At 42.7% G+C, this 22,004-nt stretch overlaps 1 protein-coding gene and 2 long non-coding RNA genes across 3 annotated transcripts; 1 reads left to right on the top strand and 2 right to left on the bottom strand.

Moving 5' to 3' along the window:
* Positions 1-147: 147 nt before the first annotated feature.
* LOC119008159 lies at positions 148-1,765 on the bottom strand. The gene is made up of 2 exons (XR_005071336.1): positions 1,628-1,765; positions 148-940 (listed from the first exon to the last, which is right to left on the bottom strand). It is a non-coding gene; the product is annotated as an uncharacterized LOC119008159 (long non-coding RNA).
* Positions 1,724-16,845, top strand: egf (epidermal growth factor). The gene is made up of 23 exons (XM_037078267.1): positions 1,724-1,975; positions 3,623-3,822; positions 3,907-4,088; positions 4,386-4,613; positions 4,718-4,920; positions 5,008-5,121; positions 5,214-5,336; positions 7,990-8,112; positions 8,659-8,784; positions 8,983-9,119; positions 9,482-9,630; positions 9,886-9,990; positions 10,565-10,788; positions 10,993-11,160; positions 11,384-11,527; positions 11,979-12,134; positions 12,233-12,349; positions 12,857-12,979; positions 13,186-13,351; positions 13,924-14,088; positions 15,297-15,399; positions 15,900-15,993; positions 16,071-16,845. The coding sequence occupies exons 1-23, from the start codon at positions 1,849-1,851 to the stop codon at positions 16,259-16,261; spliced, it is 3,468 nt and encodes a 1,155-aa protein (XP_036934162.1). The 5' UTR covers positions 1,724-1,848; the 3' UTR covers positions 16,262-16,845.
* Positions 6,126-17,699, bottom strand: LOC119008158. The gene is made up of 7 exons (XR_005071335.1): positions 16,868-17,699; positions 15,885-15,997; positions 13,850-14,082; positions 10,940-11,151; positions 10,557-10,769; positions 6,503-6,576; positions 6,126-6,326 (listed from the first exon to the last, which is right to left on the bottom strand). It is a non-coding gene; the product is annotated as an uncharacterized LOC119008158 (long non-coding RNA).
* Positions 17,700-22,004: the final 4,305 nt, after the last annotated feature.

Raw genomic sequence — 22,004 nt, 5'->3', positions numbered from 1 at the left:
GTGGACAGGGATGGGCCGGACTGCTAATGACTGCGAGGTGCTGAGTTTATGGACAGACAGACAGATGAGACTAAGTAGATCTCAGCAGCAAGAGAGCCAGCAGGATAGAGAGAGGGAGGCGGAAGTATAGATCACTGAACGGACTGATAGAAGGCAGATACAACAGATTTATTTTGTAATCAATACACAGTTGCCACCACTGGGCTGTGGTCAGTAAAAGCAAGACAGGCCAACTGGAGGCGAGATACTTCACAGATCGAGAGGCTTTACAGTTGCATCACAAATCCTCTGGCACCACGCAGACCTGGTGCCATTTTAGCAGCCCAGTGGAAAATTGGCCACATGCAAGTAGTGAGAGAATATATAACAGGGCTATAAAAAGACTCGGCTCAGAGACTGTTGTGGCTGTACAACCATTTTGTAAATTAAGAGATAAATGAGTGAAATGTGTCATATTTGCTTCTGACTTCATCAGTCCTTTCATTCAGAGGCCAAGCACAAGCAGCTGCAGCAATCCATACATTTAAATTACACTATACACATTGGCACAACAATATAGTGTAATATATGTTTTTTTAAACACATATTACAGATTTTAGGTATCAAAAAACATGCTATATGAAATAATGAGTGAATGTAGCAGCAGCTATTTTATATCCCAGGTACTTTTCCGGTGACTTAAACCTGCATGTGATTGTAATTCAGCACAAGAGTCAAGTGAAGAAAAACTTGAACATTAACATTTTCATTTACATCTGCCGGGGGTGAGACCGTGGGAAAAGGTTCTCGCCCTTCAGACCACTGACATCAGCCTGGAGACAAGTCAGTAAATCTTCTGCTGCTCCTCTACAAGGTTACCGGTGACGCTGTTGCTCACAATATCCCAGTCATGGAGAGCATGAATAGAGGTTTTGGTTGGTGGAGTCTGTGAGTTGTTCTCCTGGGCAAAAAGAGGACAAACAAATTAGTAGATAATCTGCTTCACTCCTCCTCCATTCTCTATAAATTACTCATTCCACCGATTCCCCCGGAAGTCAGATGTACTTCAGCAGGAGACAGTCTGACACACTGACTCCTCTCTCACACACATGACACAAGACAGAGTGTCTATTGTGTGTGCAATTACAGTGGTACTGTAAGTGTGTCTCATTCCTAAATGGTGTTATAGTTTGAAAATTGGTTCCAAAAGGTCAATTTTTTCCACTATCGATGAAAGAAAACATTCTAGGGCTGTGTTCAGTCTGATAGCTTGATAAGTGATGGGTCATCTCGCCCAGACACAAAAACTCGAACACCAACAGAAGGCCCATGTCAGAAGGGACACGGGTCGGGGGGTGGAGTGACGCTAACATGTTGTTGTTATGTGGGACCTTTCTTTAGCCCAGCCTCGTTTCTTGCATATTCCACATTCTGCTTGAGACACTGACTGCAGCTTAAAGAAGATCTTGCTCCACTGCTGGACTAGCATGTGCAAAATTTACCACGGGGGTGTCAGGAATTTCAATCTTTGCTTCCAAAACACACTGGCAGCCGGGGGGCCGAAGTGGGGAGTGAGCGAGATCCCACACAGTTTTTTGTTGTGTTTTTTTTTTTTTTTTTTGGTTGAACGCTGCAGTGGCAGGATTACCTTCTTCATTCTGGGTACTCCATCTTTTCAGCAGGGTACGTCTCTCGTTACGTTGATGTCTCCTGGTGTGTAAAGATCCACGGTGCTGGACGAGGATGCCAGAAGTGCTCGAGCAAATGTTGCTTAATTTTGGGGAATTCTTGCGTGCCAGTGCCAACAGAGGGAATGCCTGAGAACAACTGAAGAAGTGCTGCTCCCAAGACGGGACGGAGCGCAGGATTATGTTGGCTGCAACGATCACAGCAGCGCTCATCTATTTCATGGTGCAGAGCTCTGGAGCCTTGGCCCTCAGCACAGCGTGTTGGGATGAACGCCTCTCCAGAGTGGGGAGGAACATCACCTGTGTGGGTGAGTTTTCTGTGAACTCAATAGAAAATACAGTACAGCCAAGTTTACCAGCTGGGTTTTTGCAATTTCAAATAATTCAATACTTGATTCTGTAAATGCAATACTGCCATGAAGCCGTCCAACAGAACCTGCTCATGTGCAGCGACAACAGCCAACTGTAACCACACACACCAGAAGGTGTTAATGAAGTATTTATGCTCACTTGGTGTGAACATTTTGTCTCACGCTTTGTCACAATGTTTAACACTTTCTGTCGATATATAATGTTTCTCATTGAGCTCAGATATTCCAACAGGGGGCTGTTTCTGATGAGCATTATTGGATAACCTAATGAAATGTCCTCCAGAAGACAAACACTCCCCCCCAAACAAATTCTACCACAATGTAAATTAGGAAATCAATGTTGGTATTGATCGTGTTGTGCACTGGGAGCTCTACTTTTTGTGTCACTTTGCTGGCAGATTGAAAACACACCGCTGATTTCCTTTTTGTATTTGTGAAATTGTAGCGGTTGGATTGAAATGACCAGTTTTCCCGATAACGTCCAATTAAGTGAGCCAAGAATCATGTTGACCAGCGTGTGAACTCGTCCATTAATGATTCATCAGGATGCCTCCTGGCAACTGTGGCACCAGTGGCCGTCGAGGGAAGCATACATTTCATTATGTTGTTTGTCTGGTGTTGCTCATTGTTTTCTTCATTCCACAGAGTTGAGAGTGGTACCCATGGCTGCACATGACAGTGTCATTACCATGATAGACCAGAGCGCCTTCTATCAATAGCATCCAGACAGCCAACACATTTGTTTTCACTTAACAGCCACGTTTGTTCAGCAGGCTCCTGACTGAGTTACATCTCTGCATGAGGAAGATGATTCAGTGTTTCCGACGGTGGACATGTTAGAACAGACATTTATTCGTTCCATTTACTAATGGGAGCCGAGTGCTTCAGCGTTTAACATCATTCATTATAGAGTATTGTTAGAGTCACAGGATGGAAGAGCTATTTGTTGCTAAGAGATAATGTTTCATCCAGAAGCAGCCGGGTCTGCCTTGAACTTCACCCCGTTACTGATAAGAACAGGGTTTAATCAGAGAATGTGACTAATGACAACTGCAGCGTGTCACAAAGAGGAAGGAGGCAGCTGATAAAATGTTAAATCCTACCAAAGATTTGTTTTTCACTGGTACGCCATTTAAAGATAGAAGATAAATGAAGTAAAATTATGGTTGAAAGTCGATTAATCAATGTACAGAAATGTAATCAGTAGCTATTTAACTAATAGATTAACCACTTTAGTTATTTTTCAAGCAAATATTTTCAGATTTCAGCTTCTCAGCTGGGAAGATATTTGACAGTTAATGGAACATCTTTGGTCGGATGATATGAGCAAATCAAAAGAAATAATAACCACAGTGAATATCGAAAATATATTGAGGTATTTGACATTGCATGGATCACTGAAGCATCCAGAAATTACATTAAATCACAGATTATTTGCCATTATTAAACATAATCCCACTAAATACTGGCATCACTGAGGTATCCTCATCATCAGATACTGTCTCTGTACCAACCTGCTTGTTTTAACAAAGGAATTCATAAGATTCATGACAGACGCGTGAAGTTTTCCTTCTTTTTGTTAAGTCTCACAGCCCTTCATGATATTCAGCCATGGTAAAGCCATTCATCGGATGGATCTTGATGGGAAGAACCAGAGGAGGCTCGTGGCCGGGGTGGGAAGCTCCATCCTGCTCGACTTTCATTTCAGAGAAGAGAGAGTTTACTGGGCCGACAAACACACCGGGGTCATCTACAAAGCCTCAGTGAGAGGAGCACACAGACAGGTGATTATGTAACGGCTCTACAGATGTCCAGGAACCTGTAGAGAGACTTCCTGATAATTAAATACCAAAACTGTTGTGTTCCAGAAACTGTTCTCATCTGACAAACATATCTCGGGCCTGGCAGTGGACTGGATTTGGAACAGTGTTTACTGGACGAGCGGTGAAAAGGGAAAAATCAAGAGAATGGATATAAACGGAAAAAACGAAAGGACTCTTTTAAGACACTTGACTGAGCCAAGTTCTATAGCTGTTGATCCGACCAGCAGGTAACATATCATGTGTTGTTGGCCTCTTTTTACACGGAGGCAGATTATACAAGGTGTCAATAATATCACGTCTATCAAATGAAAAGCTACGACTGAGCAGAGCTGATGATTCTCATACAGCTCCTCACATTACTGCTATTCTGTTTGTGTGTTACTATAAATGTTTCATCTCCCTCCATCAAGCGAGGCAGACACAGTGGAGACAAACACTTAAAGCCAGCAAATAACTCTAAATAACAGAATTAACTGCACAGGTTTTTTTTTCACAATGTTTCTCAAAAATCACATATTTTGTAGGTTTCTTTTTTGGCTGTCTGCTGGAGCGACTCCGAGCATCCAGCGGTCTGATGCGTCAGGTCAGAGGAAAACCACACTTGTTAAAATCTCTGAACAACTAAAGGCACTGTCGATTGACCGGGTGGAGAAAAGACTGTTCTGGGTTCAGTTCGGTCTGCATGGAGAAAGTGCCATTGCCTCTTGTGACTACAATGGGAACGTCCTGCACATCATAGATCAGCCACTTCGGTGAGTATTTCCTGGTGCTCCAGTTTCTTCTTTATCCTTTTGGATTTGTTAGACATGTTCCTGTGAACTGGGATAAAACACTTGTGTCTGTCTGGTTTGTTCAGGTCTCAGTCTCTGGGGATGTCAGTTTTCCTGGAGCACGTGTTCTACACTGATGCTGCATCTCGAGTTATAAAACAGGTTAATAAGCACAGAGGTGGAGAGCCGCTGGTCGTTAACATCAAACCGATGGCTAAACCTCCTCTTGAGATCAAGGTTGTACATCCGCTCAACCAGCCGATGGCAGACTCCCAACCAGCATCTCCAGGTTAAAGCTGAGCTCACTTATCTACATTATTCTAGATTCAAATCTCAGTATTTTAATAATACAGACACCGTGAACCCTCTCAAACAGGTTGTGACGAACAGAGTGGAAACTGTGTGAACGTGTGCTCCAGTCCAGCCGAGCTGGGGAGATGCCAGTGCAGCGAGGGCTTTGCTCTCAGCAGGCAGGGCACTCACTGTGAAGGTACTGATCCTGAGCATCAAGACTGAAATGTATAGTCATAAGAAAACAGTGTGATAAATAAGAGCGTGTGCTCTTGTGTCTGTGTGGCACAGATGTGAATGAATGTGCGCTCTGGAACCACGGCTGCTCTCTCGGCTGTGAAAACATCCCCGGCTCCTATTTCTGTACCTGCCCTGAAGGTTACGCCCTCCTCCCGGACAGGAAGACGTGTCAAGGTACACTGGAAACACATGTGTTATTGTCATTATGTTGATAAGATTTACATTTTAATTCCTTAGAAGACTGAGTTATGATTCAATACCTGTTTATAAAAGAGTAACCTTTACCATCTTGTGGATCTTGTAGATCGGTCAGTTCTGGTGACAAACTTTTTGTCATTTATTGCTTTTAACGATCAAGACACTCGACACCATCAATAATATTGGCTAAACTATTGACTAGACCTGGCAGTTCCGTCCTTTATGTGAAGCTGCATGTTAAGTACAGTCTCTGAACCTTTCTGCTGTTGCCTGGTATCAACTCGGCCTCTGGGGTCAACGGTCAGGGTTCTGTGGCTTCTGGTATACGATCATTTTGATCCTGGCCAAGACTTCTCAGCACCAGTCATTGTTGACGGTCCAGTTAGTAACTTGAAATGCAAGAATACCAATAGATATTTTCAAAAAGCTAATAAAAAGCTCAAACTTTGAGGATAGTCTGTGGGTTCAGAGACTGTATTTACTACTAATACTATAAATAGAAACCAGAACACTCTTGTCGTTTTCCTTCAGATTCTGCATTCACTTGCACATATAGAGATTCAGTTCAGCTCACTTTAAAGCAGGACTATAGAATGAACTGGGTTAATTCTCCTTTCACATGTCCATGTTTCTGAAGCTTCGAGGACGAGCTGCGCAGAGTCCTTGTTTGGTGAAATAATATAGATTTTAGAAAAATGCAGGTTTAATTCAGAAAGTGGAAACACTTGCACTCCGTTCAGGTCGGTGTAATGAATGCAGGTCTGGTTTCAGATGGGAACCTCTTTTATTCTGTGGGGCCATGAAAGGTGGCATTTGTCCCCCAGACACGACTTTGACCCGACAGAGCCAATAAAAAGGCCGGGTCATCCCAGACCAGACACATGCGAGCTGCCAATTGTGTGTCAGGTTATTCGGGTCAGATCTCTGACACTTTGTCACTGAAGGTCCAGCGCTGAGACTGAAGACCTGTAAGAGGTTGATAGAAACACAGATATCATATTAAAGTAGGTAAAGGTTGTTTTTGAGAATCGTACTATAGCACTGATCTGTTTACTGGATAATCAGACAGTTTTCTGACAATAATGGTCACTAAAACATGTTGTTGTGGGTTTGTTGTGTGTGTTTTTATGGTTTTACTCAACAGAATATTCGATATAACTTCTCCACATCAGTCTGTTTCTGCTCGATCCCCTCTGACATACTGCAGGTCTGTTGTCTGCAAGCACAACAATAGATTCCTTTAGCGACCAGATGCCTCAGACAATCTAATATCATGGCACAAACATGCACTGCAGTCATGAGGGAACATATAGAAACACTTCATTTACTTAAACAAACTGCTAAAACCAGCATATGTTGTCACGGACCTGGAGATATTATTTTTATTTTTTTATTTTTTTGACAATTATTTATAGCTTGATTGTGAAATTGCCATCTACGTCTTCAGACACCGTCAAGTCGAAACGGTGATTAACTTTACAACATAATTACAACACATAATGAACACATCCTAATCTTCCTTCTCTTCTAATCTAACAGCTATGAGGCCAGGAGAACAGGGATGGCACACAGACACAATAAGATTAAATGACGAGGTGACATTTGCAATAGGGAACATATCTGGTCAGCAGCTTTGTCTCTCTAAGCCGTTTAGCAGACAACCTTTGCCAAGGTCCAGAAGAAAACAAACATGGAGCCAAGCAGCAGGCGAGACAATAGAGATGACAACAGAGATGAAGTGCAGGAGCAAACAGCCGGCTGCTTACAGAATATCTGGGTTTATAAATAAAGTTTCTTAGAGCTCATGAGAGAAGGAGCAGTGTGCTGTACAGATACAAACAGGCTGTAAGGACAAATTGTGATTTGTGATTTTTGGCTATAACAATATAATTTTGCCTGAGTTTAATTTTAAAAATCGCCCAATTTTTTTTTTCTTAAACAATGATTCAGAGTATTTATTTATTTTTTCCAGTGAGGAGTCAAAGTTTTGCTTTTCTTCATGTTGTCTTTCATTCTTTTATCTTTTTTTTTTTTTTTTTTTTACAAACAGAAGTTTTTCCCACTTGTTTGTCCATGATTCATTCGTAATGTAATGATCATGGCTGGTATTTTGTTGGTGAAATATTTTTCTTTATCCCCCCAAAAACATAAAAAGTGCTTGAATCTTTCTAGCCAGAGCAAAAATTGTACCGTCTTCCTCTAGGAACAGTTAACAGTCAGAGGCAAAGCAACTTTTACTGTAACTATTTCACATCAGATTCGTGTGATGTGTGTGTTCTGCCTCTGTATACATCAGCCAGAACAACAGGTACCGTACTCCTGTGAGTTAACATGACATCACCAGCACCACTGCGTGGGCTCTGACTGCACTTCATCACACTTTCACCTGTTCTGATCGGGTCAGGCCCGACTTCCTGAGGGGATTTTACCAGAGAAGGGCGTAAGAGGCTTGTTGTCCGTCTGGCTCTGTTAGAATTTACTGCCTGCTGGGGCCCAAAACAACACGTAACACACCTCTGATCTCCATGTTGGCTCTTAATAGATGACGTTCTTTAATCGTTATTGTACCATTAATGTCGCAGAGAACCATGACAGCATTTCAAGATGTGTATCTTCTTTACTCAATCAGAGATCGTTCCGTGTGAAGGCAATATCACAAAGTGTGGCCATGGCTGCCTGACGACAGACGAGGGTTCTGTCTGTGTGTGTCCGGACGGGTCGGTACTGCAGGAGAAGGGACACGCCTGCACCGGTACGCACCGTAACACAACTCATCAGGCGAAGACACTCGAATCTATCTTATATTCAGAATTGTATGCAATTGTTTATGTGTGTAACTCCTACTAAGTTATTTATGTTTTGTCATTTGAGGTGAAAATTAGCCATTATGTGTCTTTATCTACTGACAGTAGAGTCTAAACACTGCAGAGAAAACTGAGCTAGACTCTGAATGTTGCACTAAAGACAGTTCTGTTGGGGCACGATGCACTCACACTCAAATGTTGACAATATGTCAGCCAAGGAAGAGCCGTCTAGTTGGCTTCATCACTGAGTCACTTGAAAAATAGTATCTGGATGAGATTAATCAGGATCTAAAATCATCAGATCACAAATCTGTTAAGAGGAAGTTGCCTTTCTGACACATCTAGCAGAACTGAATGACTGAGTAATAATCAACAGTTATGATTAATATGATATATAAAGCAGGAATATATCATCATACTGTATACGGCTGGGTTGTGTTAGTGAGCATCAAGCGTATCTGTATGTATGTGTGACACAGTGTTTTCTGTTGCAGGCTGCTCGTCTGCAGACAGAGGGGGCTGCAGTCAGATCTGTACTCTGGTCACACCTAGTAGGTGGCAGTGTGCGTGTCTTCCTGGCTACCAGCTCCACCAAGATGGCAAACGCTGCATTGCTTCTGGTGAGTCACACTGTGGCAGTCAGATGAGGCGGATCAGCCCACACATAAACACTCTCCATCCATCTAATCTGACCGTCTTTCTCCCTGTTAATCCTTCACACTTTCTGCAGTTTAAATAAAGGTGAAAATGAAAAGATAAAATGCTGATTTTATGACTGTAGATGTGAAAACAAGTGAAATGTATTTGTTACTCTTCAGGACCTCCGCCTTATCTCCTCGTCGCCAATCTAGTGGACGTGCGACAGATTAATCCGGATGGTTCTGAGGATCAAACTCTCGTTGAAGAGCCCAGAGGAAAAATCATAGCTCTGGACTATGACCCGGTCCAGAACAACGTGAGATGAAAACCCTCTTTATCTTTTACTACCATATTGTTTTCAGACATTTCAATAGAAACGACTGTAGTAGACTGTGAGTAGGTACTCCACTAATCTGAGGTCTCTGGAGTCACTGAATTGAGGGGGACCAGATCCAGGATTTGTTGAAGACATCTAGTGACACCTAGTGGACACAGACAGTAGTGTGAAGTCATGTAGGGTTCAACATTGTTAAATACAAAATAGTATTTTTGACTTTTCTAAAGCTGATCTGCTTTTATTTTGTCATGGTTCCATTACAGAACACATGGAGTGTTCTGCTCTCTTCTATTTCACACACTGAATTCATGTATTCATCACTGTTTGTATGTATTTTGAAGTTGTACTTTGCCAGTACAAGTCAGAAGACGATTGAGCGGGTTGATCTGAACGGTGGGTCCAGAGACGTTCTAGTCTCTGATGGTTTGGACTCTCCAGAAGGACTCGCAATCGACTGGATCCACCGCAGGATGTACTGGACAGACACAAGGCATGTGGTGCTGATTGTTCATGAATGATTGTTTCATGAAGTTCTGGATGCTCTAACTGTTTTGTGTTTTAGAGCACAGTCTACTGATCCAGTCTTTGACAACATGCATGTTACTATTAAACCTTAAACACATCCAGAGGAATGTGTATATGATATTTTAGTCTATTTGAGAAGCTGCTGGGTTGCTAAACATTATCAGAACCAACATGGGTTTAGTTTTTCCTATTTACTCTCCTGTATGTGTTGATCCACCAGCCAGTCGACGGTCGACTGCAGCTCCTTGGCTGGACTGAACAGAGAAACTATTGTAAGCAAAGGGCTGGAAAAACCGAGAGGAATCGCAGTTCATCCTTTGGCAAAGTGAGTGCGGCTGCACGCGTACACTAATTTCAGAGTTTACTAAAAAACTAACTGCAACTCACCGGGAGGGATTTAATTTGACATGTGTAAACAGTCGTGCACACAGAGGGTGATTTATCTCCTCAAACAGAGTCTTAAGTGTCTCAATAGCAGCTCCACTTTATGATTCATGGGGTGTTTGGATGTCATTGGTTCACTGAGCAGAGCGGGTGTGCGCTGTAAATATAAACTGTCGACCACAGCTTGAACTGGAACCATACAGCAATCTACTTCTAGCAACATTAGTGCTGAAGCTAAGGTGGAGTTGCTAACTACAACCTGGACTTCTTGGGTGCTAAATACTTCACATATAGACCTCACATATATATATATATATATATATATATATATATATATATATATATATATATATATATATATATATATATATATATATATATATATATCTACTTTCCCATTAAATAGCTTCAAAATTGTGAATGTTTTCTTCACTGTAATTGGTTGTTTTGAAGATCACATTGGACGCTCTGATTTATGAATTTCCCCCCTATTTTTTTTTTTTTTACCATTTCAGGAAGTTGTTCTGGACTGATATCGGTGCCCGGCCTGCTGTGGAAAGCGCCTCGCTGGAAGGGAAAGACCGCACTGTCATCGCTAGCAGCAGCCTGGAGTCACCGAGCGGCCTGACTATTGATTTCACGGAGGATCGCCTGTTCTGGTGCGACCAGAGGAGGGGTGTGGTGGAGACGGCTGCCCTGGATGGTTCTGATCGACGGGTCCTGTTAGAGAACCAAGTAGGTGAGGCTTGTGTGACACATATACATGCACGGTATTAACAGGATGGACTTTACTCTTGTAACTGCAGGACGATCTGTTAGTCATTCAACAAACCCTTAAAAACAATCGTCCCTCTGATTAATATGAACACAAGATAAACAACAGTTCTCACCTTGAAGCACTTAATGAACTCCACTCGTCTTTCCCTTCGTCCCATTCACCCAGGGCGACCCTTTGACCTCGCCGTATTCGAGGACCGGTTGTGGATATCGGATCAGGAGCACCAGCAGCTGAGGAGCGTACACAAGCGGACCGGGAAGAAACTGCAGCGTATCCATGGCAACATGGTCCAACCAGCATCCATCGTGGTGGTTCATCCCCTCGCTAAACCAGGTACAGACAGACGGCAGGGATTTAATTCAGAGGTTCAGACTGAGGGTTCAAACATGACAAGTCTGGCACATTACAGCTATTATTGATTATTGGTTATTACTGATGATTATATTCTGCAGCTTTTGATCGTCATCTTTCTACCACATGAGTCGGTTCTATTTGTAGTCAAAGAATCCACACTAACAATATGTGTGACTGACATTCTGTCATTTTGCATCTTCAGGCGCAGACGTTTGCCTTCACCTGAATGGAGGTTGTGCTCAGGTGTGTGAGAGCAGACTGGGATCCGCCCACTGCTCTTGTCTGTCCCACTACATCCTGTCAGCTGATGGTAAAAGCTGCTCCGATGCTTCTAATGGAACAGCAGGTGATTTATTTGAAGCTTTTCCTAATAAACAGGAAATTACGGTATTTTTAAACATAGGCTAACATTTTTTACACATTTTAATGTCTAAATAACTTAACGCTACAAAAACTTTTGGGGTTCAGTATATCGCCAAAGCTGGCAGCCACAAAAGAAAGAAAGATTATTTTTGTTTAAGCAGAAACATCTGTTGTACCGCTCTCTGCAAAGCAACCAGACTCCACTGACAAAACAGTCATTTTACCTACCAGAGCTGCTGATCTACAGCTGCTTCGACCAACACGTTAGTTTGGATGCAAACTGACCCTTCCAAACTTTTTCTAATTATTAGTCATTAAGACACCAGAATGTGTAAAAATAGGACTAGAATTATCCTTTCCACATCTGTATGAACAGTGATATAAAACTGCCTAAATATGAATGTTCGTGTTGACTCTTTGACTTCATCATGTAGAATCTGGAGACAGTGAATCTGCCGATTTAACGTCTATCAAGAGCAAAACATTCAACGATGAGAGCACGTCGCTGACAACACCCGGGCTGTCTGCTGACGAAGCAGAGGCTGGTGTGGGCAGCCAGCAGACTCTCATCACAGATAAGATGGTTTCAGGTAACAGAGCCTCATTAATCATGAACAGATCACTGGTGGCTCTCTCATGCATTACTCTAACTGTATGTTATAATTCCACGTGTTCCCTTCTCCGTCAGACCAGAATGAGTGTTACTCTCATCCCTGCGGTGTGAACGCACAGTGCCTGGTGGATGCCGGCAGCCCGACCTGTCTTTGTCTGGAGGGTTTTACAGGTGATGGACGGCTGTGTGTGGGTGAGTATTTCTGTCTCTGCAGTATAACTGTGTATGTGTTGATGTAACATATCCTGCAGGAAGCTTATAGGATTACATTTGATGCAGAGACACTTTGATCTCACGTTCTGTTGCAGAGGTTTAAATTGAACATTTTGGGATAGCACTGGAGACTGAGCGGCATCGAGTGTGAGATGTAAAAACTCTTCACAGAGGCAGAGCTGCTCTGGAGGTTGAGATAATATTATTTGTGATAAACATTAATGGATGGAGCTGAAGTTGAAAAATTTAACTCCAATTCTAATTATTTCTGTCATTATGTCCTCTGCAGACAAGTTTAGGTGTTTGCAAAGTTTCTCTACATCAGCAGTCAGTGGTGTGAAAAACAAAACTTTGAGAGGAGAGAAGTGTGGGCAGGGTAGTTCAGGAACTGTCTATCACTGTTCGCTTTTTACTGTAACGCTGAAGAGAAAACATTCACTCACATGAGCTGGTAATCTAAAAAACGTTCTCCTCCATCTGTTTCAGACATTGACGAGTGTAAACAGGGAACACACAAATGTGACAAAAACGCAGAATGTCAAAACACGTTGGGAAAGTATCTCTGCAGGTGCCGGCCTGGATACCACGGCAACGGAAAGACATGTCGAGGTGCGTCCTGATTATTCACTACAAGCACTGTTTCCATCAGTACTGTGACTTTAACAGTAGAGTATGTGTATAAGTCTATTTGTATACATATATACTGCATGTATATTGTACTACTTGAGATTAGTAAAGTGAAGGCATATATCCAGTGTGATTCATTAGAATAGTGTTTATCTGCTGTGGGTAATTATATCCTTTATCCTCTCAAGAGCTGCAGAGCACAACGCCGTGGCTGACGACCAGCAGCCCTGCTGACGTCACCACCCGCCGCCACAACAGCACCTCAGCAGAGAGCTGCCCTTCCACCCACGAGTCCTACTGTCTGTACCAGGGCGTCTGCTTCTACTTCCCTGAGATGGAGTCCTACGCTTGCAAGTAAACAACCCAGTGTGACGCCTGACCCCAAAGTTTAGGCTGCAGTCTATTCTTGGCAATGATCCGTTGTAGCAACTCAAACTGCAACCAGGAAAATATTGAAATGTTTTCAGGCAGAACTGTGGAATAAAACTGTATCATAAAAGGCCAATATTGTTAAAAAGTAATAGGACACCACCTGCACCACACACTGCAGGCCTGCTGGTGTCTTTCTCTGGTATCTGCTCATCTCAGCTGACAGCAGTGCTACACCTGACAGGCAGCAGGTGTCACTGTTGTTCCATGATCGAAAAGGCATCGTCTCAACACAGAGTGACTAAACCTTCAAACAGAGGATTTGGAATTTGACCATTTCATTTCTATACATATATGCATCTTAAAAACATCCTGTAAACAAAAAAGATGTATATGTCAAGTTGTTGTGCAGCAACATTTTATGAATGTGATCTTGAAAAACATAATGACAGAATGTCCAGCTCCAGTCAGACACACACACACCTGGCTGCACAAAATATCTTCTCTCTTGGGAAATATCATGTTTAACTTTGTGCCTTTGTTGTGCCTTGTTGCAGTTGTGTATCGGGCTACATGGGCGAGCGCTGTCAGTTCAGTGACCTGGAGTGGTGGCAGCTTCAGCAGGCCGAGGAGGAGAAGAGAAGAAACGTGGTCATCGCGGCCTGCATGGTGCTCCTCGTCTCCCTGCTCTCCATCGCTGCATGCGTCACCTACTGCTACGGGTGAGAGTGGAAAATAAAGGGCAGAGTCAAACAAAACTGCGAAGTAAAGATGGAGGCGAGAGTAAATGAAAAGAGGAAGTGATTGAAGTAAATCTTAGGTCTTAGGCAGGTTTCATAGGCTTTACCACCCTGATATAAAAACAAGTGCTTAAAATAATCTGGGAAAAGTTCTTTATGTATATCTGCACATACATCAGCGTGTGTGCTGGTGTGTGCACTCTGCAATAATGATGTATAATATGAGCAGTATTGTGTTCAGTCTTCTGGACACTGGGAGCGTCAGGCCAGGGAGGAGCTGCTCCTGCAGTGGATGAGCTGACAGCGTTTAGAGGTGTCTATCAAACCCAGGGTGGCATGAGCCGTGTAATGCAGGTGTCTCAGCGTGACAGCCGGAGGTCGGGGAGCAGATCACATGTGGAACGAATGGTAGCATGCAACCCTGGTTAGCCGAGAGGGGAGCATACGTAAACTACATACTGCGACCCCTCCTCCCTTTTATTTCCACCTGAGCTGTCTCTAAGTAGCTGATTTGTTTTACGGTTGTTTCGCCGGCTTATGGACAAGGCTGTTGGCATCCTCCACTCTTTTGACTCACAAAGCACAACCCTCCCCTCCACCTACCACATCCCAACGTTTGCACTCCGGGTTCCCCTGTGGAAGCGGCACGCTTTCAATTACATGCTTGGTTTAGCTTGTTCTACAGCAATTACACATAAAAATAGGTCATTTCTCAGCTACAAAATGGAGCCGCTGAGGTATGACCCCAGTGGAAACGCTACATGGCCACCAATAGCTCTGTCTCAAATTGCCTTCTGCACTTGACTGCAAGTGCACTTATGCAGTTTTTGAGTTTGGTGGTTTGGTGTCCTCTGCAACACACACACATACACACACACACGCACACACACACACACACACACACACACACACACGTCATTTCATACAGTTGACAGCAATTTGGGCTAAAAAACACACTTGCTTTTTAGGCACAAACATGCAAAATAATCCACTAAAAATGTGTGTGAAGGGGAATTTTCATCTAATTTTACTGAGTTAAATTTGAGTCCATCATTTTCCTGCACCGCCTCTGTGACCTGACAGCCATGTAAATGTGACTGTGTGATTATTTACATGTTAATTTATGTGCTGAGTGACTTTGAGGACACTTGGGATTTAATGCATGTGTGCTTTTACTGTCTTCCGCACAGAACCAGGAAATTCTTCCACAAACAGCCGTCGGTGGATAATGTGAGCGAGACCAGCGTGACAGATGAGAGCATGTCAGAGTCCACGACTGCTAGTGTGCCGCGGGTAAGAGCTGCTATCAGCACGGCTTCATACAGTGAAGCCGTGATGAATGTGAACAACTCAGTAGAGCCGTAGTTCTGAATCCTCGGGGTGATTACATAATATACCCATCAACATCTATTCAAATCAATACAAATTCAGCATGATTTATGACTAAACTTGTCATTTTTTTAAGAGCATTTTTTAATATCATTATTATTCCCACAATCAAAACATTGTGAAAGATAATTATCAAAATTTCTCTAATGGTTCAGAACCAAAAGACTCTTCAATTACCATCATAAATGACAAAGAAACACAGCATGTCCTCAGATTAAAGGATGAAATTACCAGCAAATGTTTAACCAACCAATCAATTAATCAACGACTCATCAACCACGGCTCTAATCATCAGCACTGGTTTAGATGGAGACACCATCACAAGATGTGTGAAGGATCTATAGTGGTAAAAATGTTCAGAGAGACTGGTGAACATGTGGATGACTCACTGTGTGACTCTGCAGTTCTACATGATGGTAGAAAACGGGCTGGGAGGATTGGTCGTCCCGGCCGTGGGCTGTCCCCGGAGAGCCGTCTGTCCATCCTGCTCAGACACAGGTACCTGCAGCCGACACACACCCAGGTATTCATCTTATCAGACACCGTTACTCTAACCTCTGATGTTTTTTACTTAGGTGACATTCCTCTTTCTGAAGAGTCGGGAACAATGTCCCAACACAACAGAGGGTACGAGTGTTCGATGGTGTCCGCTGCAGTCATGGAACACAACCAGCCTCCTGTCAGTCACTCACTGTCGTACACCTGTACGACTTTCAAACCACCAGCGCTCTCTGAGACTCCCGGTCCAGAGTCCCCTGCATGTTAGTTCACCAGAGAGGCCGACACAGCTGCACAGCTCAATGCACACATGCTGCGTCATCTGGATGATGCACAAACTGTAAATTCAGAGTTTCATTACAAGCTGAAACCCTCCACAAATTAAAGAAAGGCATTTTGAGCGAACAAAAATCTGGCTTGCTTTTGGGTAGATGTGTCAATTCCAGGCTACTTGATGAGGGATATCTTAAAACAGCATCACCCACAATAAATCATGTGGCACGCAGAAAATGATTTAAATGACAAGATGTGGTGAAAAGCAAATTGTGTAACACAGAAGAACCACAGAGGAAATAATAAAGACAAACTGCACCACAAGTAATGGAAATAAAGGAAGCTGGAGTTGACTCTCAGTTTGGCTCAGAGTGTTGAGACTAAATAAACATGTAGTGTATCTGAGATGAAACTCCGGTTGTAGCTGACAACAGCATAATGTCATGGAAACTACAAATGTACAGTAAAAATTCTCAGTATGTTATCATCTTATCAGGTGTTGTAAAAGTTAATGTAGACAAAATTATGCAATTAAACAAATCACATGTATAAACTGAGTTACAAGAGAGCAAAGACAAATGAAAAAAACACGTTCACTTACTACTCAAATTAAGGAGTCGGTGGTCAAGTTGTGATGAGACGTTTGTCCTGCAGAAAGATTTATTACTAATCCAACATAAATACCAGTCATTTAAAAGTCCAGCATGTAGAATAACATCAGAATTCCTGTCAGAAATGGAATGTAATTATATGAGCATTAGAGTATAATCACCTCAAAGTATGATTTGTTGTGTTTTCGTTACTTTAGAACGAGGCCTTGAAAATTACAGAGGGAGCGAGAAAATCTGTGTTGTAATGTAATTTGTATATATACAAACTGGTGCAGGACGACAAAACATGAGGGTAACTGTCTGCTTCTGTTATTAAGGGATGCATTTTGTATCATTATTTAGAAAATCACTTGTGAGAGGTTAAGTTGTTTTACTGGGAGTGAAACAAGTTCATCCTGCAATCAGCTCAAAATAATTAGATGTGAATTAAACCACATAAAAAACTGAAAATGCAGCATCTGTCTGATAATATTTAGCAAAGGGCGACAGCTAGAATGTCAGTGCATTAACTCACATCAACTAACTCAGCTAACCAACAGCTGTGATATTGTATTCAAATTGTATATTTATTTTTATACAAAGATCTCGGTATGTTTCCTCGAGTTGAAGCTTTAATTACAACTGTGCTGTTAGAAATAAGGAGAGGCTGAACCGAACTGAAATGGACTGTTTGCTGTGGAAAGGGAAGGTTTATTTCTATTAGTGTCAAACGTCTGTGCAAAATTAGTTTTTATATAAAACTGGTAGACTAATATTTATTTGGAGAGATTTGCAACACACAGGATGTTTTTTATTCTCACTGTTTTCAGCTCGGATTATGTCATTTTCATCACATATGTAATGTCACTGGAATTAGAACTTGCTTGTTTTTATTTCAATCAATAAAAGTATATTCACAAAAAGTGCTCTTTTCTAATGATTTCCATATAATTGAACGTATATTTTTATAATTCATGGTCCATCTCTGCCTCGTCGCACCCCATCACACTCTTCCTCTGTTCTCTTTCCTTCGAGCTCCGTCGATGATGCTTTTCTATCCTCCACCAAATCTAACGCTCTAGTGATGTTGGTACCAGTGCTGCCGCCCTCCACCTCCACCACCTCCTCCACCTCCACCTCCTCCATCTCCTCCACCTCCTCCTCCTCCACCACCTCCTCCACCTCCTCCTCCTCCACCACCTCCTCCACCACCTCCTCCACCTCCACCTCCTCCTCCTCCTCCAACTCCTCCATCTCCTCCACCACCTCCTCCTCAATCTCCTCCACCACCTCCTCCTCCTCCTCCACCTCCTCCTCCTCCATCTCCTCCTCCACCTCCACCACCTCCTCCTCCTCCTCCACCTCCATCTCCTCCTCCTCCTCCACCTCCACCTCCTCCTCCTCCATCTCCTCCATCCCCTCCACCTCCTCCTCCTCCATCTCCTCCACCTCCATCTCCTCCTCCTCCACCTCCACCACCTCCATCTCCTCCACCACCTCCAGCTCCTCCACCACCTCCTCCACCTCCATCTCCTCCTCCTCCACCTCCACCTCCTCCTCCTCCATCTCCTCCATCCCCTCCACCTCCTCCTCCTCCATCTCCTCCACCACCTCCTCCACCTCCTCCACCTCCATCTCCTCCATCTCCTCCACCTCCTCCTCCTCCACCTCCTCCACCTCTTCCTCCTCCATCTCCTCCATCTCCTCCACCACCTCCTCCTCCTCCACCTCCTCCACCTCTTCCTCCTCCATCTCCTCCTCCACCTCCTCCACCCCATCTGTCTATTTCTATTTCTACCTCTTGTGTCTGTCTGCGGCTCCGTCTCAAGGTTGACTGGGGATTGTTAATAGAAGGACCCGCAGCCTCTTTGTTTCGAGGCACTGGCAGAAAACAAAGCACTCTAACTCAAAAACCATCAGGGGCCACATCGATATTGATTTTCCCGGCAAGACACACTTATCTATATATTGGCCTCCATTAGGGCTAACTGATGGGTTAGGGCACCGCTCTGAACAGAAGCAGCTCAGGCTTCGAGTAAAGATGAAATTGGGCCCAGTGTCAATTTATCTTGTATTATTTCTCAATTGGGGCAACAGGGGGCAATAGAGTCACTGACACTGTAAGTGTCAGAGGCCTCCAGGGGCTCCGCTTTCTATCATTTATGAGCTGGTATTGTTTAAAATGGTTTTAATAATATAAACTCAGCTGCCAGCTCAATAGATACACTTACTTACGTCTGCTACGTTTGAAGGAGAAAATTACAAAATTAGAGTATTTTTACTTACAACAATATGTAAAACATGCACAAGTAGCTAAAATCATTTCATTTCTTCTCTAATAGCTAGTTTTGTATTTTCTCTGCCAGATGGGGCGAGCTTTGCTTTATCGCTCGTGTCTCCATCCCGGCCCGGAGAACAGCTGATGAGGGCTAAAGAGGGAATTAGCTACCCACTCAAAGGCTTTGCTCTGATCCTTCAGGTCAGTGTTTGGTCCCTGCAGCTCTTGAGCAGGACAGAGTAACACTAGTTTGCGAGGATTTGGGAAGATTTAAAATCAAAAGGGGAGGGGGGGTCTAATGCATGTACTGGACACTGGACACATGAGCCAGAATCTATGGGTGCACCACAGAGGAGGGGGGGCGTCCCACTCCAGGACAGTGTTTCCTCCTGAGGGGCAGCTGGAGGGAACATTTAGAGAACACGGATTCAACGTCTGACACATGTCTTCACTAAAGTTGCCGCTTGTCCTAAAATAAAGAAACATTATTGGACTTTACCTCTCGTCCAGCATAAACACTCATATTTATTGGTTTAAAGTTACAGTGTTATATGTTTCTACCATGTCTAAGAAAATAAACAAATACATTTGACAACTTTCATGACAATTATGGGACAGTGAACGAGGGATCCACTGATTATCAGCCTGAACAGTTATCAGCATTTTCTGATCACTGGCATCTGTGTTTGGTTTAGTTTTCTGTCAGATTGCCAGTTACGCTATTATATTTAAAAATCCTCTGATTTGATGAGTTTTCCCAATAATAGATATTATTAATTAAAAAATCTGCAAAGCAACTAGTGTCTAAAGTTATCAGCTAAATGCAGCAGAGTAAATTGAGCTGCAAAACATGGAAACACTGAGGTGAAATACAAGTACAGGATTACATTTTCACTTTCACTCTTATTCTACGTAAACAGATACAAATGACTTATGAGACATCACAAAATAAAAGCCTGGAAACCAACACAATTTATCAATAAAGCAAAGACACAGACAAATTAAGAAAAATCAAACGTGAGAAAAAAAAATCCTCATTTTTATCAGTTAGAGACTGCTCTGTCTTTGTTCCAGCAGATGGCGACAGTGTTAAAGAAAAAACACTTTATGTAGAACAACCTTTGGAAGCTGTGACAGGGACAGTACCAGTACCAGTGTCAGTACCAGTACCAGTGTCAGTGTCAGTGTCAGTACCAGTACCGGTGTCAGTACCAGTGTCAGTACCAGTACCAGTGTCAGTACCAGTGTCAGTACCAGTACCGGTGTCAGTACCAGTGTCAGTACCAGTACCGGTGTCAGTACCAGTACCAGTGGAAATTGTAACACTGATCCAACAAAAATGATGCAGAGCCTGAAACTCATGATGAGACAAACAATGAACTTTAGAAAAGACTGCAGTGACCTTTTACATGCAAACTGGTCTCGTCTGACTGGAGCGAACTTTTTGACATCTGTGTGAGATCAATCACTCTCTAAATCAATCATTTAGTAATGAAGAGGAATGTGCAGTAAAGTAACGTACCTACTGGCAGAAACTGGACTACAGCTGTCAGTGTTGGACGGGATTAACTGGGATTTAACCCTTTTGTGGCCCAGATCAGATCTCATCATGGCTGAGTGAAAGTCAGATCACATGTAAATCAAACTGAATTCTGACAGATCTGTGCAGGATGGACATTTTATTATATATATATATATATAGATGATTAAAAGCATGATCATATGGAATGCACAGAAAGAGCCAACTGAAATGTGAATTGTGCAAAAGCTGCTGAAATCACTGTCAGAAACGTGTCAGACAGATGGCACCAGTTGTCAATATCAATATCATTTCACAACCTTACAGAGAGTCAAACTCAGGCAGGTACGTACTTAACAGTCTGAACCTGCTGACAGACTGAACCATCCAGCTGGTTCATCCTGTTCACCCTGAGGGACAATTATCACTGGAAACAAATATGACAAAGGCTCAGCCTCAGGTCTGTTTACACACCGACTGATCAATCAGAGTCATGTTCAACAGAGAACAAATGATTTAAATGACGTCATCCAGTCTGATCAGATACTACTGTACTGTAGCGGTTTAAAAACGCTACACAATCATTGTTTAGTTCCTATATTTGTTGTCAACAAATGGCAGTTATTTGTTTAAAGACAAACAGTCTCTGGTAATTCACTCTGTAGATGCAAATCTCTGCTGTCTTCTTTTTAGTTTTTTGTTTTTTTGGTGCCTGGTTGGACAGAAGCCAGAACATCTCAAGTTATTCTAACAACGCAAGACTATTAATCACACAGAATAAATACCACATACTTTAAGTGTGATGTACAGAATGTCACAGGAGTTGCTTTGTTCGCTGTAACACACCTGTACAGCTCCAGACACCTGAGGGACCTCTTACACAACAGACAGGTGAAACTGAGGTTATTAATAATGGCAGCATCATTTTAATTTCATATAATAGCCTCCATATAATGTAAAATAATGGGACAGATAAGAAACATTTTTTTTATTAGATTTTTCCTCTTCTTCTACTCTATGTAATATATATTATTACTATTATTATTATCATGTGGTACAAAGTGGTTGTAGGAAACTGAACAACATGTTTTTATAGTTCTGAGGAGGAGACACAAACACAACAAAAATTCTAAATATTTACATGAAACAGAAGAAGCAGTAACATTTTGTCATTGACTTTGAGTCAGTGGGTCTCTATCAGCTCTGTTGTTTCAGACTTGCTGTCTTTCTTTGTTTCTGCCGAGTCTTCTGGGCTGATTGCAGTGGATTCAGATCACCTGTGTCCTGATGGAGGAGTGGAAGCAGCTTGGTGTGTTTCCCTCTCAGCCAATCAGGGAGTGACGACGCCCTT

The sequence above is a fragment of the Acanthopagrus latus genome, chromosome 18 (genome assembly GCF_904848185.1).
Source record: "Acanthopagrus latus isolate v.2019 chromosome 18, fAcaLat1.1, whole genome shotgun sequence".
Taxonomy (NCBI): Eukaryota; Metazoa; Chordata; class Actinopteri; order Spariformes; family Sparidae; genus Acanthopagrus; species Acanthopagrus latus.
The sequence above is the reverse complement of the archived record's forward strand: the minus strand, read 5'-3'. Positions and strand labels throughout refer to the sequence as shown.

Coding starts and splice junctions, on each gene's coding strand:
- egf (XM_037078267.1), top strand. CDS start 1,849: ATGTTGGCTGCAACGATCACAGCAGCGCTCATCTATTTCATGGTGCAG. Junction 3,823..3,906: donor TGAGAGGAGCACACAGACAG/GTGATTATGTAA, acceptor GTTGTGTTCCAG/AAACTGTTCTCATCTGACAA. Junction 9,631..9,885: donor ATGTACTGGACAGACACAAG/GCATGTGGTGCT, acceptor TTGATCCACCAG/CCAGTCGACGGTCGACTGCA.